General features: G+C 43.5%; 1 protein-coding gene across 1 annotated transcript in view; it reads right to left on the bottom strand.

Annotated features, from left to right (window-relative positions):
• Window positions 1-3,187: 3,187 nt before the first annotated feature.
• Window positions 3,188-16,067, bottom strand: part of SYAP1 (synapse associated protein 1) — a 31,468-nt gene continuing 18,588 nt past the window's right edge. The window contains exons 5-9 of the mRNA XM_040468303.1: window positions 15,516-15,655; window positions 9,462-9,610; window positions 8,072-8,130; window positions 7,517-7,664; window positions 3,188-5,036 (exon numbers count right to left, since the gene is read on the bottom strand). Coding sequence (XP_040324237.1) covers window positions 4,909-5,036; window positions 7,517-7,664; window positions 8,072-8,130; window positions 9,462-9,610; window positions 15,516-15,655 — 624 coding nt within the window. The 3' untranslated portion in view covers window positions 3,188-4,908. The remainder of the gene's footprint in view (window positions 5,037-7,516; window positions 7,665-8,071; window positions 8,131-9,461; window positions 9,611-15,515; window positions 15,656-16,067) is intronic.

Genomic DNA, 16,067 nt, shown 5'->3' with positions numbered 1-16,067 from the left:
CTTTTCATGCCTTAATTTCACAAGCACGTGTTCTGTTAGTTCAATTACCAAAGGACACTAATCTTTCTGGTGGCATTTTTTTTTTTTTTTTTTAAGTAAACTCTACACCCAATGTGGGGCTTGAACTCACGATGCTGAGATCAAGGGCCACATGCTCCAACTGAGCCAGCCAGGCAGGCGCCCTAATGTATCTTCTGCCACACTCTTTTGGTAGTGGGATACGCAGTTCTCACATCACATTTATAGCCTACAGTGTCTTCATGAAAGAGTTAATATTGTTGAACGATGTGGCCATTTTGCTGCATCTGGATTTTTGCACTAAGCGATGGCAGAGAATAATATTATGTTCTTAATGGCTATTTTCATGATTATCATGTGGATACATCAGTAGTAGTCACCAAAATCCTCTATTACGTTGAACTGATCTGTTCTATTAGGTCACACGCTTTTTTATTTTCTTTTTTAAGTAAGCTCTAGGGCCAAAGTGGGATGCGAACTCATGACCCCAAGAGTCGCATGCTCTCCCCGACTGAGCCCGCTGGATGCCCCTGTTAGGTCACAGGCTTAATTTTTTCCCTCAGCTTTAATGAGAACTGGCTCACCTTGAGTTTTAGCTCTAGCTAGCAGAAAGCACAATCAGTGCCCATCATGGTTATCAGGAAAGAACAAGATCGATCAATACGTATTATAACTAGTGGAGGAGGGAAAAACCCCACGATAGCTTTAGAATGAAAGATCTGACTGGGTTAGAATGATTTATTATGAAGGACAACCCACTGCACTTGAGTAGAAGTCTACAGTGAAAGCAAAATGTGTTCTTAAAACTCAGTACTTTCTCAAGGAAGTTTTAATTTTTTTCCCTAATGTTTATTTTGGAGAGGGAGATGAGGGCGAGCGGCAGAGAGGGAGGGAGACACAGAATCCAAAGCAGGCTCCAGGCTGTTGGCACAGAGCTTGATGCTGGGCTTGAACTCACGAACCATGAGATCATGATCTGAGCTGAAGTCGGACTTTTAACCGACTGAGCCACCCAGGCGCCCCGCAGCAGTTTTAATCCTAACAACACAAGCTTACATACCAGATAACTTTGAAATAACCGCATGTGATTAAAGCTTCATGAATATATATTTGTCATCTGTCATGACTCATTAGTTTTCTAAGCACCATCTTTCTCGGGTATTGTAACATGCATTTTGTAATTTTATTTTCCTATCAACATAGTCTGGAGATAATCATTTATTAAAAAGGACTGTTTCCCCCTCAATAAAACTGATTATATAAACGGTACCCAAATTTCTGCCACTTATATTTTTAAAAGCTGAAAAATAGTTTGCTAAAATTAAATGCACCTAATTTTCACAGATGAAAAAGGTTTATCTTTACTTTAAAATGGAGGGAAAAATCTCACTATTACTGGAAAGAACTCTATCAAATTATTTAAATTATATTGGGGCACCTGGGTGGCTCAGTCGGTTGGGCGGCCGACTTCGGCTCAGGTAGTGATCTCGCGGTCCGTGAGTTCGAGGCCCGCGTCGGGCTCTGGGCTGACAGCTCAGAGCCTGGAGCCTGTTTCAGATTCTGTGTCTCCCTCTCTCTCCTACCCTCCCCCGTTCATGCTCTGTCTCTGTCTCAAAAATAAACGTAAAAAAAACATTAAAAAAAAATTATAGAAGCACATTCACAGTCCTGATTTTTATACCAAACCAGTCAAGGAGGGAAATGAAACATTGCAAGGTAGATGTGATCATGAGGGGTTTTTGTTGTTGTTGTTGTTTTGTAAACCTTTAAAATGTCCTAAAAATCCTATTTGTAATAGTTTGAGCATGAAAAACCATCTTGGTTACTGTAGGGCATCTGAAAGCACTGTAAGTCACAAGTATAATTGCTGCTTTATTTCCTAAAAGATAAGGTTCTTTGGTTTAACTTTTCAAAAATTACAAATGGAGATTTCCCACTTTGTAGGAGTTACCACTCTTGCACAAATGGAGTTCCGACCTTGTGACTGAGTTGGCTGCAGCAACGGTTTTCACCCGCTTGCCATAAACTGCTGGGACTACAAATAAACACAGTGCAAATTTCTGCATAGTAACACTCATGTACCGAAAATTGGCTTTAAAGACATAGGTTGATACTCTACTACCCTTTCGACTATTTTTACTTGATTTCATGTGCATAAACATGCCATACACGGCGCCACCCATCATCCTTTTTAGCCTTCAGGGGACATGAGCCCTCTGATATCGCTCAAGAACCTCAGAGAAAACTCATCAACGTGTGAAGCAGTTCGCAGAGAGCCCGATCTCTGCACTTTGTAGTGTTGTCATTTTCCTCTGGAATGTGTGATATTAGAGATATCTGACTGAACAGGAGTAGTCCTGGTCCCCCTGGAAACCTGGAACAGCAGAGGGGTCTGTAACACCAGCTAGAAAGATACCATCATCCAAGGACGCTAGTGGAAAGGGAAAAGTAAAAAGCACCAACAACCTTGGCTGCCCTGAGTGCCTTAGTACGTTAGTCCAATGTGCCTCAAACTGTAAAGTTCATCCTTTTTCCCCCCCCAAAGACTTATTTTTAAGTAATCTCTACACTCAACGTGGGGCTGGGACTCACAACCCTGAGATCAAGAGTCGCACGCCCCACTGACTGAAATAGTCAGGCGCCCCTGTAAAGCCCATTCTAATCCCGGAGGATCTTGGTAACGTGCAACCTGGGGCAGCAAATCTGTGGCCGGGCCCGAGACCCTGCAATCGTAGCAAACTCCCAGGGCAGGCCACTGCTGGCTCCTGGGCCGCACTCTGAGTAGTGAGGTATAATCCCCACGGAGTGAAGAAGTAGGTTTCCATGTCAGCGTTCTAAGAAGCTTGCGTGTTCTTAGGCTCAGTATAGCTTGTTGGCTACCCCCAAGGCATGTAATAAATACAAATCTTTCACTAAACACAGTTACAAATTATTTCTCCCTTTAAAAGAATACACTTCAGGGGCACCTGGGTGGCTCAGTCGCTTGAGCATCCGACTTCAGCTCAGATAATGATGTCACGGTTCCTGAGTTCGAGCCCCACATCGGGCTCGCTGCTGTCAGCACAGAGCCTGCTTGGGATCCTCTCTCCCCCTCTCTCTGCCCCTCCCCCACAAGCACTCTCTCAAAAATATTAAAAAAAAAAAAAGGAATACACTTCAGTTACCTGTGTCATTTATAAAAGCATAAGTTTACTCCTATTTGAATCATAAAAATAGAGCATAACTGTATTTTTATGCTGTGTATAAAATCATTTTATCCTTTTATTTTCATAGAGCAGTGGCAGTTAGGTTGTTTTTAAATGCAATAAGAGTATAATGTAAAGTTGACAGTAATAACTGTAACATGTCTATTGTCATTTTAAGTTTTTTTTTACTTTCTCTGAAAGCTTTTTTTCTGTTTATTCAACAATATGAATGCTAGTGCATATAAGAGCTAAGTGCTATCATATTCTGATCTGCTTACATCCAGGCTTTTCAGCTACTTAAAGGCATTTTACGTGTTTCTTGCCCTCCAGAAAACTTGATTAAAAACAAACAAACCAAATTTTCCCCTCAACAGGGTTATTTTAGAAGTTGCCAATCACAGTCTCTGAACCCGAACTCAGTAATCAGCAACTGTGACACCGCAGTGGAAATCCCTTGACAGTGGGGTCAGTGGTTTCGTAGAGTACGTGCGTTTATTGCTATAATCCAAGGGATCCTACCGAGACAGTCTGGTTCACTCACAAGCGTGTACACCAAGCTCCAAACAAGAGCAAAGCTCTTGGACCCAGTTCTCTCATTGACTATACCTTTGCCAGAGGACCAGGGACTAATTTTTATGGTGTCCACAGTATAAATATGTACATTTTTCCTATAAAGGATTGTCATAATCCTCTTCCCTTGTATGAAATAAAGGTTCCTTGCAAAATATAAAAGTTTCAGGAAGTAAATGCCTTGGAAGTGTTGTGACATTAAGCCACCTTGTTCTTTTAAAATAACCATAGTCTATGAACACGGGCCTGCTGGTGTGGTGGGATTGAGCAGTGAAGTTCCCTAAGTTGTACTCAGAGGAACACACTTTCATAAAGACTGACAGTTTAATTAAGACAAACAAAGCTGAAACATTTATATGTGGTGATGATTTTCACAAAAACAAGAGACTGTAAGGTGAATGGGCTTCTTGAAGATCATTAATATAAAAAGGACGAAATGCCCCGCTTTCTACAAAAACCGTGATGTGAAATTTAGGAAAGCAAAAATATTAAGTGTGGTATAGTTAAACAAACAAACAAACAAACAAACAAACAATAAGAAAGAAAGAAAAGGCCCCAGAGGGGGGAAAAAAATGTTTTTGCACAGTATTTCTCAATGTCAAATTGTGTGATGTTTATACCATTAAAATTAACAATTATCTTATCCTTAGGTTTCTAGATGGAATTTTAGAAAATATCTAGCAAAAAAATAGTCTTGAAAGTGCTTCTTTTTAAGTTCTTTGGTACAATTTGGTCATTTTGATAGTTATCAATCCATTAAGTACTGTATGTAGCAATGAAAATGCAACAAGAAGTACAAATGTTTAGAAAACCACAATTGAAGAATAAATTATAATTCTGACCTCACGGAAAAGCGTTTCTGTGGCAAAGATACCATCCTGACTACATGAACATCTCTAACTAGATTTATATTAAAGAAATATTACATAAAACATCTCTTTTTGAATATTAGAATAACTGTCCTATGTTTTTTTTAAAAGCAGAAAAGGCAAGTTTCAGCTTGAAAAAAGAATAATTTTGAATTTCATAAAGTTATACCAATCTTCTCTGCCTTCTAATTCAGCGAGCGTCATCATCTAGAATTTAATGTCAGTTAATAGAATGTTAAGGATTATTATTTTATTTCAGGAAAGAGCTAATTTTCCTCCTGCAGCATTTTCTCTATTTCCTTATCCCAGTTTTCATCTCGTTTCTCTGATTCTGTCACCACTTCATATTCTTGCAATTCCTGTTGTAGTTCTTTTTCCCAATCTGCAGACTCCTCTGAAAGAAACAATTGAGAAGGTAAAGATTCATAAGGCCAGTTTTAACAATTCGGTCGCGTATAATTACCTGTGGAAGTCCCTGCCATGGTAACGTTTAACGTCTCAGGTTTCCTCACTGCGTGTGCTCAGAAAAGTGGACCAAATTTTAACAATAACCAAAGGGAAATAGGATTAGAAAGATAAACTTGTTAAGAGCCCTAAGTTCAGGTGTTATTTTGCTTTACTAAAACCTCTGCTTTTCCTTATATTTAAGTGGATAATTGATAATTAATATGCGGTTGCAAACTGATTTTTACTGCTATCAATGACGACGATGGCAGAAAAAAACAGCTAATGTTTCTTGAGCACTCAGGGCCAGGCACTGTACTAACTGCTTTCTACATACCACTTTTTTTCTTTCACCCTGAGAACAATCCAGGGACTAGATATACTGCTGCATATTTTACATGGTGGAAAACAGAGGCTTAGAGAGGTTAAGTGGCTTGCCTAAGAACACACAGTTTGGTAGCAACAGACATACAGACGGAGGCAGATCCGGAGGCTTCAGTTTCTGTGAAAGCACGTTAGCAGTGGTCTCCCTAGATCGGCAACAATTACCAGAACCTGAAGTCAGGAGGTCTCCTGCTGAAGCCTGGCCCCTCACACTGGGTTTATTCCTCTTCCGAGCCGACCTTCAGAACCGCAACTTTCTGCTTGGACACTCAATATGGGGGGGGGGGGGGAGGTGGGTGGGGGGGTGTGTGTGTGTACGTACGTACGTACGTATGTACATGCATGTATGTATGTAGACGAGAAGGCATCTGCTATGTTGTGTTAAAAAACAGAAAACAGGGGCGCCTGGGTGGCGCAGTCGGTTAAGCGTCCGACTTCAGCCAGGTCACGATCTCGCGGTCCGTGAGTTCGAGCCCCGTGTCAGGCTCTGGGCTGATGGCTCGGAGCCTGGAGCCTGTTTCCGATTCTGTGTCTCCCTCTCTCTCTGCCCCTCCCCCGTTCATGCTCTGTCTCTCTCTGTCCCAAAAATAAAAAAAAAAAAAAAAAAAAAAAACAGAAAACAAACAAACCAGCTATTTAAAAAGCAAGGCTAAAATTGATTTCATTTTTAAGTGATCTCTATGGCCAACATGGGGCTTGAACTCACAACCCTGAGATCAAGGGTCACACGCTCCAGTGACTGAGCCCGCCAGGTGCCCCCATTTTTATTTTTTAAAAAAACCTTAAACTTAGTAGCTATAGAGAAAAGAAAAACCAAAACCAAATTTTTAATTTTTTTGGCAGCAGGACCTCAAGGGAAAGGACACAGTATGCTGCTTACCGGGTGCCAGACTCCATGTTGGTGGGGTACCGTGGGGATAACAAGAACAAGGTGTAACTCCCTTGAAGAACTTACAGTTTAGGTGCGGGGGCAAGATAATGAATATGTATAAGAATATTACGTGGTCCAAATTAAAAATCGGGCAGGAATTCAGTGAAAGAACAGATTGCTCAGAGCAGCCAGCCAGCACCTAATGAATCCTGCTGCAGGGAGACTTCCAGTTTCCTGTGGGGCCTCTGCTACCAGCCATCGCCGGCAAAACGGGAAGCGGTGCACAGCCTGCCCTAGGACTGCCTACAACACACGGGGCTCGTGGGGCTCTTGCGTGCTGTCCTCGCGAGGGGTCCGGCAGCCAGCTTTATCAGAAAACAGATGGGGGTGGGAGGGGTCTGAGGCACCTAGTGAGCCCGAGTTTTCACTTCCCCTCTGGCCTTCTCTTTCCCCCAGAAGCTCTTCCCTCCACCTCCCTTCCCAAGCCTCTCCCCCAGAGTCCCTCCGTGGTGCGCAAACAGGGTTCCGGTTCACCTCTGGGAGGCTACTTTTCTCACGGGTGCTCTCTATACAACCGGGTGAATAGCTGACTCTCTGGGTGCATTTGAAACCTCAGAAGGCTTCATAAACACTCTTAATGTGATGATGATTAACCTGAGCCTTTGCTTTTCATCCAGTAGAAAGCCAGTCGTTCGCCCTGATGTGCCAAAGAAAGCAGCCTCCCCTCCTTCCACTTGTACTTTGTCTCGAAATTCTTTTTGTTTTTTGAAGGCAGCCTGCTCCTTCCCAGAAGCAATGCTCTTGTGGCACACAGCAATGAGGAAAAGAATCCTCTATATGTAAGTATAAGCCCAAGCAGAAGGCTGGAGGGCAGTGTCTCTAAGTGAAAGGGCATGCACTGTCGCCTGTTGCTGTCCCCATGTTCTTGGGGCTCAGGTGCCTTGGACCAATCATATAACCTCTCTGGGCTCAGTTTCTCCTCTCTACACTCCGGTGCATGCGTCAGGCAGGGGAATGTGAGGTCTGGTCACACGTGCTAGAAGCTACCTTCTAACGGCAGAGAAGCAATTCTGATGCAGAAGTTACAGTATGTCCGTAGATCTGCTTCAGAATGACATTTTCTACAACCAGCTTTGGAACTGGAAAAGAGCACAGCTATTTGCTTTGTTTGGTACCTTCTACTACGGCTGTCTCCTCCTCTTTTTTGTCAAGAACCAGTTGCTCCATTTCCTTCCTTAGATCCTCCTGATTTAAGTTACAGCTATCAAAGGCATCGCTGACAAACTCAGAAACCCCTGGGCTGGTAGAAATCTCCTCTTCATCCTGAAATGCAACAAACGAGCTTAGAATGGTTTTCTACGTGGCATTTAGCACAACATCACTTTCATGTCCTTCCTCCACTAGTCGGATGCTCGCTGTTCTCCGGCCTTCTAACCTACACAGCTGTGTGGGTACCAGATGAGCTACCACCTGAATCCACTATGCTCTCCCTCAGTTCGGGCCACTCCAGTCATTAGGTCCAATTCCTGAGAGCACATCTAGAATGACCGATGCCAAGGAACCGCCTTAGGTCTCAGCTACATGTCCCTAACTGTACAACTGCTGGAACCCTCTTCAAAACAGCTAAGACCCGTATTCATAAGTAGTTTCAAATGGGATCTGAGACAGTTAACACAGAGTTACTTCACTTCCAGACATCAACTACTAGGTACAATGTAAAACTGTATTACCTCTTGAGTTTTAAGCTGAGATTTGATTACGACAGGCGGTGTTTTGGGCCGTACTGCCTCTAAGAAGTGAGAATAAAAGAGATAAAAATGGCTTGATTCAATTCCAAATACATATTATAGTAACAACTAAAGTAGCCACAAATATGACGATACTAAATAATTTTCATAAATGAGCTTTTATGTTATGCTTTTAAGAAAAAGCTAGGTGACACCATCTCAACCTCTTTCTTTTGGGGATATTTTTACAGGTCATCCTATTTGATGCACCTCTTTTAAGATTTCCAAGCAAGAAATAAATTTTGACCTCAGTGTTAGCCGAAGTCAAATTCAGGAAGAGTTATACTCCTTCTTTTAGGATAATGAGAATTCAGTTATTTATCAGATTTTCCTTTTGTCACGAATGCTAGAAAGCACAAAGCAAAGTGCAATGCTCAGTCACAGCATTTTCTACCTTGTGAACCTTACTAGGTGTATAGTCTTTATCGAACCCTGTCTTAAGCCTGTTTTGTTACACAGGCAGTATTTGGTTACATGGCATTTCCCAATAAAATTAATGAAAACAAAAAGCAAAGAATAATACACAACTGGGATTCTTTATATGCAAAATGCCAAATTGTACTGTGTAGAGCAACCTCATTCCACTTCCCTGACCCTAAGTGCAGTGTCAAGTTCTTTTCTAGTGGTCTGTACAGCCTGTGCCTTAGGATACATGGTTTTGCTTAATTATTTAAAATTCTATGAACAGGTAAGTCTCTAGTTGTAATTAGCACCTATACACAGGTGTTCATTAAACGTGACAAATGTGACATAAAATACCATTCTTATTTTAATTGCTATTACAGATCTTCACTTGTTGCTAATATTTTAAAACACTTCCCCAGCAATGAGGGGTCAATTGTCCCAAGAGTGCAATGTGCAATGGGACGGTGCCTCGGTCTGAGTCAGACACTGGCAACCTGGAGTGGAATGGAGCTCTACAGATTACAGTACTAGGAGAACACCAGCTTGAACAGAAGGTAGAAAAACCAAGAAAAGCGATGGCCTGAATCGGTGGAGGACACAGGCTATGAAATGCTATGCGGTAAAGGGCCAAGAAAGAGATGGAAAGAGGACTAGTGACTAAGGGAGAAATAAAAAGGAAGAGATAAAAAACCCGAAGAACAAGAAAAAGAAAGTGAAGGAAAGGAGAGCTTGGGGGAAGACGTAGGAGCAGGGTCAGAGAGAGGGCAAGGAGAATGACTCTTTCCTCGGGAAAAGAAAGAATTTTCCAGAAGATGACAATGACATTTTTGGTATACACAAGATGACAAGCTCATGAGAGTCTCTGAGTTAAAAATATTTTTACAGTAACTCTTTGTTTTACACTGAGTCAAGTCTTCTCCCAGCATACCTGTCATTGGCAAGTCTTCGTCTCTGCCGTGGCTCTTCTCCTCCTTCCCGGCGGCCTGCTGCTGGGCGGCCAGGGCGGTGAGCTGGGCTGACTGCTTTATCAGGGAGACGCGGTAAAAGTAGTTCCTCCAAAACACTTCTTCCCTCACGCTTTTCAAGACAGACAATGACACATTTGAGAATGCACGCAACACATACAAACACATGCAGGGGCTATTTGTTTTAGCAGAGGTGGGAAGAGACGTTTAGGGGCGTTACTTGTCTGCATGTGAAAAATCACCTGGCAGGGGGTGCTGGTGACCAAGTCCTGTAAGGTAAGGGTCCACGTGGGGGTGGCGTGGAATGGGGAGTGACAGCCTGAGCTGAGAGAGGGGTATGTCTGAGCAGGGAAGGGGGTGGTGGTGAAAATGGAAGACTGGTTACATGCAGGGGGTTGATCAATTAAGTAAAAATATTAAGGATAGTCGGAACCAAGTTTCTCACAGTCAGGAAAGGGAATGAGAAACATTGAAAGAGAAAGTTCTAGAATGATCCTTGTTGTGAGGTAGCACTATGAATACATAGTTTTCATTTAGTAGAGATACAAATGAGTATATATGTATATACATGAGCACACAAATATTCCCCAGCTCTGTCCACTGAGTGAACCAAGGAGTAGTGACACCTCAATAGAAATGAGCATGCCTAAGTGCTCAGATCTTGGTGTCTATATACCATTTTCCACTAAAATGAATCAGAGTTTTTTGGGTAAATAGCCAATTCCAGGGTTACAGCAGGGAAAGAACAAGATGAGCCTAAACTACTTCATACCAGAAAGTAAGAAAGCACTCAAAAAATGAGGATGAGTCAAAAAGACACAGAAACCAACTTGAATGGGCTCCCACTGGCCAAGTTGGTGATAATTTGAGCATCAAAATAAATAACGATAGCAACAGATTATATCCATTGCATAAAACAGGACCATGAGTCTATACAGATACAAATAAATACATGAATACATTCAAAGTCTGATGAGGAATGCAGTAGTTTTAAAGAGTTTCAAAATACCTCCCCAGAAAATACTTACTGATTTCAAAGAGGAGAGAAATAACTTTATAGTCAAGAAGTCTGGCAGAAACCACCTTCATCTAGTGACCAAAGTGTAGACACTAATGGGACAAAATGGCAGCGTGCACTACTTGATAGGATGCAATAGATTGAAGGAGACCAATGAGACATGAAAACTAAATGCAACAATTGAGCCTGTACTAGATCCTTTTGCTAGTACAGAGGACACTGGGACAAATGGTAAAACTTGAATGCGGTTGGGTGCCTGGCTGGCTCAGTCGGTAGAGCATGTGACTCTTGATCTTGGGGCTGTGAGTCCGAGCCCCATGCTGGGTGTGGAAATTACTTAAAAAAAAAAAAAAAAAAAGAAAGAAAAGAAAAAGGTAGATGGTGCCTGGGTGGCTCAGTTGGTTAAGCACCCGAATCTTGATTTTGGCTCAGGTTGCTGTCTCACGGTTGTGGGATGGAGCCCCGCGTTGGGCTGTGCACTAGGTATGGAGCCTGCTTGGGATTCTCTCTCTCCCTCTCCCCCTTCCCTGCTCACTCTTTCTCTCAAAAAATACCCCCCAAAACAAAAAAAACAACCCCATGAAACTTGAAAGGGGTCTGAGAATCAGAAGGTAATAATGCATAAGTGACCATTTCCTGATTCAGGTGGTTACAAGGTGTTTATGCAGGAGAAGCCTTATTCGTAGGAAATAGACATTAAAGCATTCAGGAATGATGGAGCATTAGGTCTCAAGTGAGTGAGAAAAAAGTTTTCATGTTATACATCCAATCTTTCTACATAAAGGTGTGATTGTTTAAATAAAATAATAATAAACATTGATGAGTATGCTTACCTCAGAGCAATTAAAGATCTCAGGGTGGAAGGCAGAACAAAACTCAACAAAAAACATAAAATGCACTCCCCTCCCCACCAGGTCACTGAACCAGCATGGCTTTGGTGACCCGCGGAGTTGTGCAGGGGCACACGTACTGGAGGAGTCACGCATTTTGTGTTCCCAGAACATGTTGCTATAAGTCATAAAAGGGTGGGAGAATGTGTCTCTATCTCCCGGTTTACTAGAAGGGATGGATGCAGGGTCTTAGAATGGGGAGAAACCTGAGGAAGAAAGTATAACTGAAAAAGATTTTGAAGGAGGAGAAGAGTATCAATGAGAACTAAGAAAATTCTGAGACCCAGGCTTACGGATGAGGACAGGACCTGCCTTAGGGTTGCCACATCTGTGACTGGTGAAGCTGGGCCAGGAGACGAGCTTTTTCAGTGACTGGGGCAAAATACAAGATTAGCGACACAAGCTGGGCTAGATAAGAAGCTGACGTGCTGCTAGACGCAGCCCATGTTTTCTTTCATTAATTCCACCCATGTTCACCGAGTGCCACAGGCATCAGACCCCGTGCCAGGTGATTCAGGGACGAATAAGCCAGATTATCTGCCAACACAGATGGTCACAGGAATAATGACCTCTTACTTAAGTTCCTACTCGATGCCAAGTTAGCATGTCCCAACCTCGTGTGGTCTCACAACTCTCTTTTTCTTAGAACATCTCCTGGAACTAGTTTGGCAGGAGGGAGACCCAGCTTAACAGCAGTTGGCGAGGGGTTACAGTCAAGCACAAGTTTACCTGAGCAAACAACAGTATGCTGCAGCCGTGAGAATAGCTAACAGAACATTAGGTGGCATTACAGAGCGACCCAAGGTACACTCTAGTGTGCTCTACTGCAGGCAGACAGCACTTTACATTCCTTTCGGAGGACTCACTTTTGGACCGGTAAGCACCTGGATGTTGAGGGGATACAGAGATGAAGACACCTGGGGAACAAAGAAAACAACTGGGGCTCTTTACCCAGTTAAGTTAAAAAATCTTCAACTGTTAACATCACGTTGAGACAGAAGGGAGCTTAGCTACCCAGGAGGTAGTGAGCTCCCTGAATATTTTCAAGGTCACTCTTAATTCTGACCTCTATGAAAAGTCCAAAATGAAACAGGTATGCAGGCAATCTACAACAGATTACGGGCAATCTTCGTTCTCTCAATAAAGCTAAGCATCTGGACTGTTTTCTTTCCCAGACCTTCTCCCTCTTGATGGACAAGGAAGTGGTCACGGAGGCACACTATAGAAACACTCCGTGACCCTCTGGAGAGTCACAATGCAGATGACATATAAAGGTTCTGAGAAGCTCTGTGATAAAGAAAACCACGGGAGTTAGCAACTCCCAAATGTCTACTATCTGATCACTTAGGCTTTCATGAACTATTTTCAGGCACTAGTATGCTGTGAATACCCTCTGGGAAACAATGAGCATAGGTCACAGTCCAAGGCCAAAGGACTTGTGATTTCTCTGCTTTGTCAGAGTAAAGACCTCAGAGGGCGTCTGTGATGCAAGAGCAGGGCCCGTCTCATACCAGCCCTGCTGTCACAGGGAAGCGTTAACACACTAGGAGGCATTTTGAAATACAGAGCAAGTTTGTTTTGATTTGTTTTCTAAATTGTTCCCCGGTTAGTGATGGCTTCTGCTTAGAAAAAGTGTCTCAAAGGACCAAAGCAGGAGTCCTAGATTTGTGTGTGATGGCTCATGTGTTTTATTATGGAAATTTCAACAACAAAAAAAAAAGTGGAGAGACTAGGACAAAGAAGACCCCTGTACCTGTGACCTAACCAGCAATCACCAGCATTTTGCCAATCACACTTCATGTCTGTCCCTCTCTTTTCCACACATGCCCTTCTCTGGGTATGGGTTGGAATATTTTAAGGCAATGCCAGATATCACATCCTTCCATCCACAAATATTTCAGTAAGCATTTCTAACAGGTAAAGACTTATAAAAAATGATAACCCTAATTTCTAAATGATCCCTAACAGAATTAGCAATAGGAAACTGGAATTATATTACTCAATAGACCATTTAACTAGCTAGCAACAAACCAGAAATACTACTTGCCAAATACCAATTCTCCCAATCTTTTCAAGACTCTAAAATTACTGTCAGCAGTAAGAAGGCATCCAGAATTGTCACTAACCAACGCTGTGGACACCTAGCCACATGCCTGCCATGCGTAACCCTGGGCCACATGCCCCACTGCCTCGGGGTCTCGGGACCGTCCTGAGAGCATTGGCAGAGAGCCCGCTGTGTGACCCAAGGTGATTTGAATGGTCTTCAAGTTGATGGAGCCTTCAGGTACAAGGCCCACCCAAACCCCAGAGCTTTGCTACTCGTCTCTCAGAAAGAGGCAGTTATTCAGAATAGGTACAACCTCAAATTCCAAGATGAAAGAGCTTCTATCAGATATATACACATGAACTGTTCAAAAGCCAACTCTCGGGGTTTTGTGAGCATAATAGTGAAAAAAAGATCAGTTGATAATTTTTTTATATATTCTTCACTAAAAATAGCTACTTTATCTATCCACCTATCTACCTATTTATTTTTAAGTCATCTCTACACCCAACATGGGGCTTGAACTCACAACCCAGAGATTGAGAGTTATGCCAGCCAGGTGCCCCCAAAATAGCTATTTTGGACACAGTCTAAGGATTAGATTTGTAATGAGATTTGAGCCATTCTAAAATAATAGAAAAGGAATTACGTAAATCAAACCCCCCAGGACAGAGAGAACTGGCGAGGAAAGCACAGTGGAAGGGGAAAGGCTGATGGGCCAGCAGCAATCTACTCTGTAGACCGGAGAAAGCTGTGGTAAGCCGCCTGCAGGAAGGGCGGCTGGCGAGAACGGGCCGGTTCACCCGGGGTGCGCTCGGACAGAACCAGGGACGGGAGGCACAGGCGTCTCAGAAGGCCGGGTGCAGGTCGGGCTCGAGACAGGAGGCATGGTGGTGAGGCCCCAGAGGAGCAGCGAGCTGGCTGACTCCCGCACTGCCCCTTCCAGCTGGGGACTGTGCTTCCATGCAACAGAGAGCCACGGTTCACTGTGAGCTGAGCCACTCCACACTCAGGCAGCTGGCGTGGCTGAGACTGGTCAGGCAGGAGGTGGAGTCCTCTCAGGGAAGCCACCCTGCCCGAAAGGCCTGTGGGAACGCACAGCTCTAAGTGCCCTTTCTGCAGGGTGCCTTCAGATACGAAGAAGGACGGATAAGGAAAGTCTGCAACATGAATCACAGAGCCCAAAACAAACACAAAAATTCAAGAAAAGCACCGAGACAAAAGGGTATTTCAAGAAAACTAGGTTCTCAGAGACCAGGAAGATACTGCACCCATCCAAAAAGAATAGAGTGCTATAATAACGGAAAGCTCACGGAGTAAGAAAGATCATGGACTAAAAATGCAATAGATTCAAAACAAGGAATTGGAATTAAAAAAGGTGAGCAAGAGCCCATGATGGCAGAAGGGAAGGGAGGAGACCCACCCACCGTGGGGGGCCTCTGCTGATCCCGGTCAGGGCTGTGTCCCTGAAGACATTATGCTTGCACGGGAGCTGAAGGACAAGCAAGACTTTCAGAGGAGAACAAGGCCTGTGGGCAGAGGAAAACTTCAGGTGGGAAGGAGAACAAGAACACTGTTGCTAGAGAGCAGAGCCAGAGTGTAAAAAGGTGGTGGGCCAGGTCCTAATGAGCCCTGGGGACCTTAATTTTATTTGGAAGACACGGCACGTTGGTTGTTTCTATCGGAAACTGTGTTCTAGCTTCTAACTGGGGATAAAACAGCACATCTTATCTCCACCCCAAATTTCCTGTTAGGCCCACTCTCAGTTTCGATTCTATGGCTGTGTGTGTGTGTGTGTGTGTGTGTGTGTGTGTGTGTGTGAGAGAGAGAGAGAGAGAGAGAGAGAGAGAGAGAGAGAGAGAAAGAAAGAGACAGAGACAGAGCGCATGCACACCAGCTGAAGGGCCACAGAGCCTATTTTCATGAAGACGGAACAGGAAACTGCTCTGGCCCCCGCTCCAGGATTCTGCCCCGACACTCTGCATATGACCAAGGCCACTAGAAAATGCCAATATGTGCTGTGTGAGCAGCATAGCTCTGGCTCAGGAACACACTGCTTACTTACAGTTTAGGAACAAGGGCAAATCTCATCCTACTCAGCAGCTCGTCCTCTTGGAGCATGATCAGGGCAACAGGGTACATCTGATCAAAGTCAAAATTAAACTGCACTCCAGCTGGAGGGTCACGAAGGAAATTCCTCTTGTCCTTTGATGAAAAGGGGAAAAACATGGGGAAAAATGTAGACAGCAATTAATATGTAACAGTGCATCACCAGTTTGACAAATATTCAATTCTCCTAAAGATTTCAGCCACAAAATCCACTGAAGTATCATTAACCTGTCTGCTTGAGAGTGGAGAATGACCAATCCTGTCATGTATTTATCATTTATTTTTATTTTTATTTTTTAAAGTTTATTTGAGAGAGCAAGTGCACACAGAGGTGCACATGTGCGCACGAGAGGGGGGAGGGGTAGAGAGAGGAGAGAGAATCCCAAGCAGGCTCTGCCCTGTCAGCATGGAGCCCCTGAGATCACAACCTGAGCTGAAACCAGGAGTGGGACACTTAGCTGAGCCACCCAGGTGTCCCCTGTCATGTATTTTTTTAACAGTCTCCACT

This window comes from Herpailurus yagouaroundi, unplaced genomic scaffold (assembly GCF_014898765.1).
Source record: "Herpailurus yagouaroundi ecotype Mexico unplaced genomic scaffold, PumYag 67690, whole genome shotgun sequence".
Lineage (NCBI taxonomy): Eukaryota > Metazoa > Chordata > Mammalia > Carnivora > Felidae > Herpailurus > Herpailurus yagouaroundi.
This window is presented reverse-complemented; position numbering and strand designations above follow the sequence as displayed.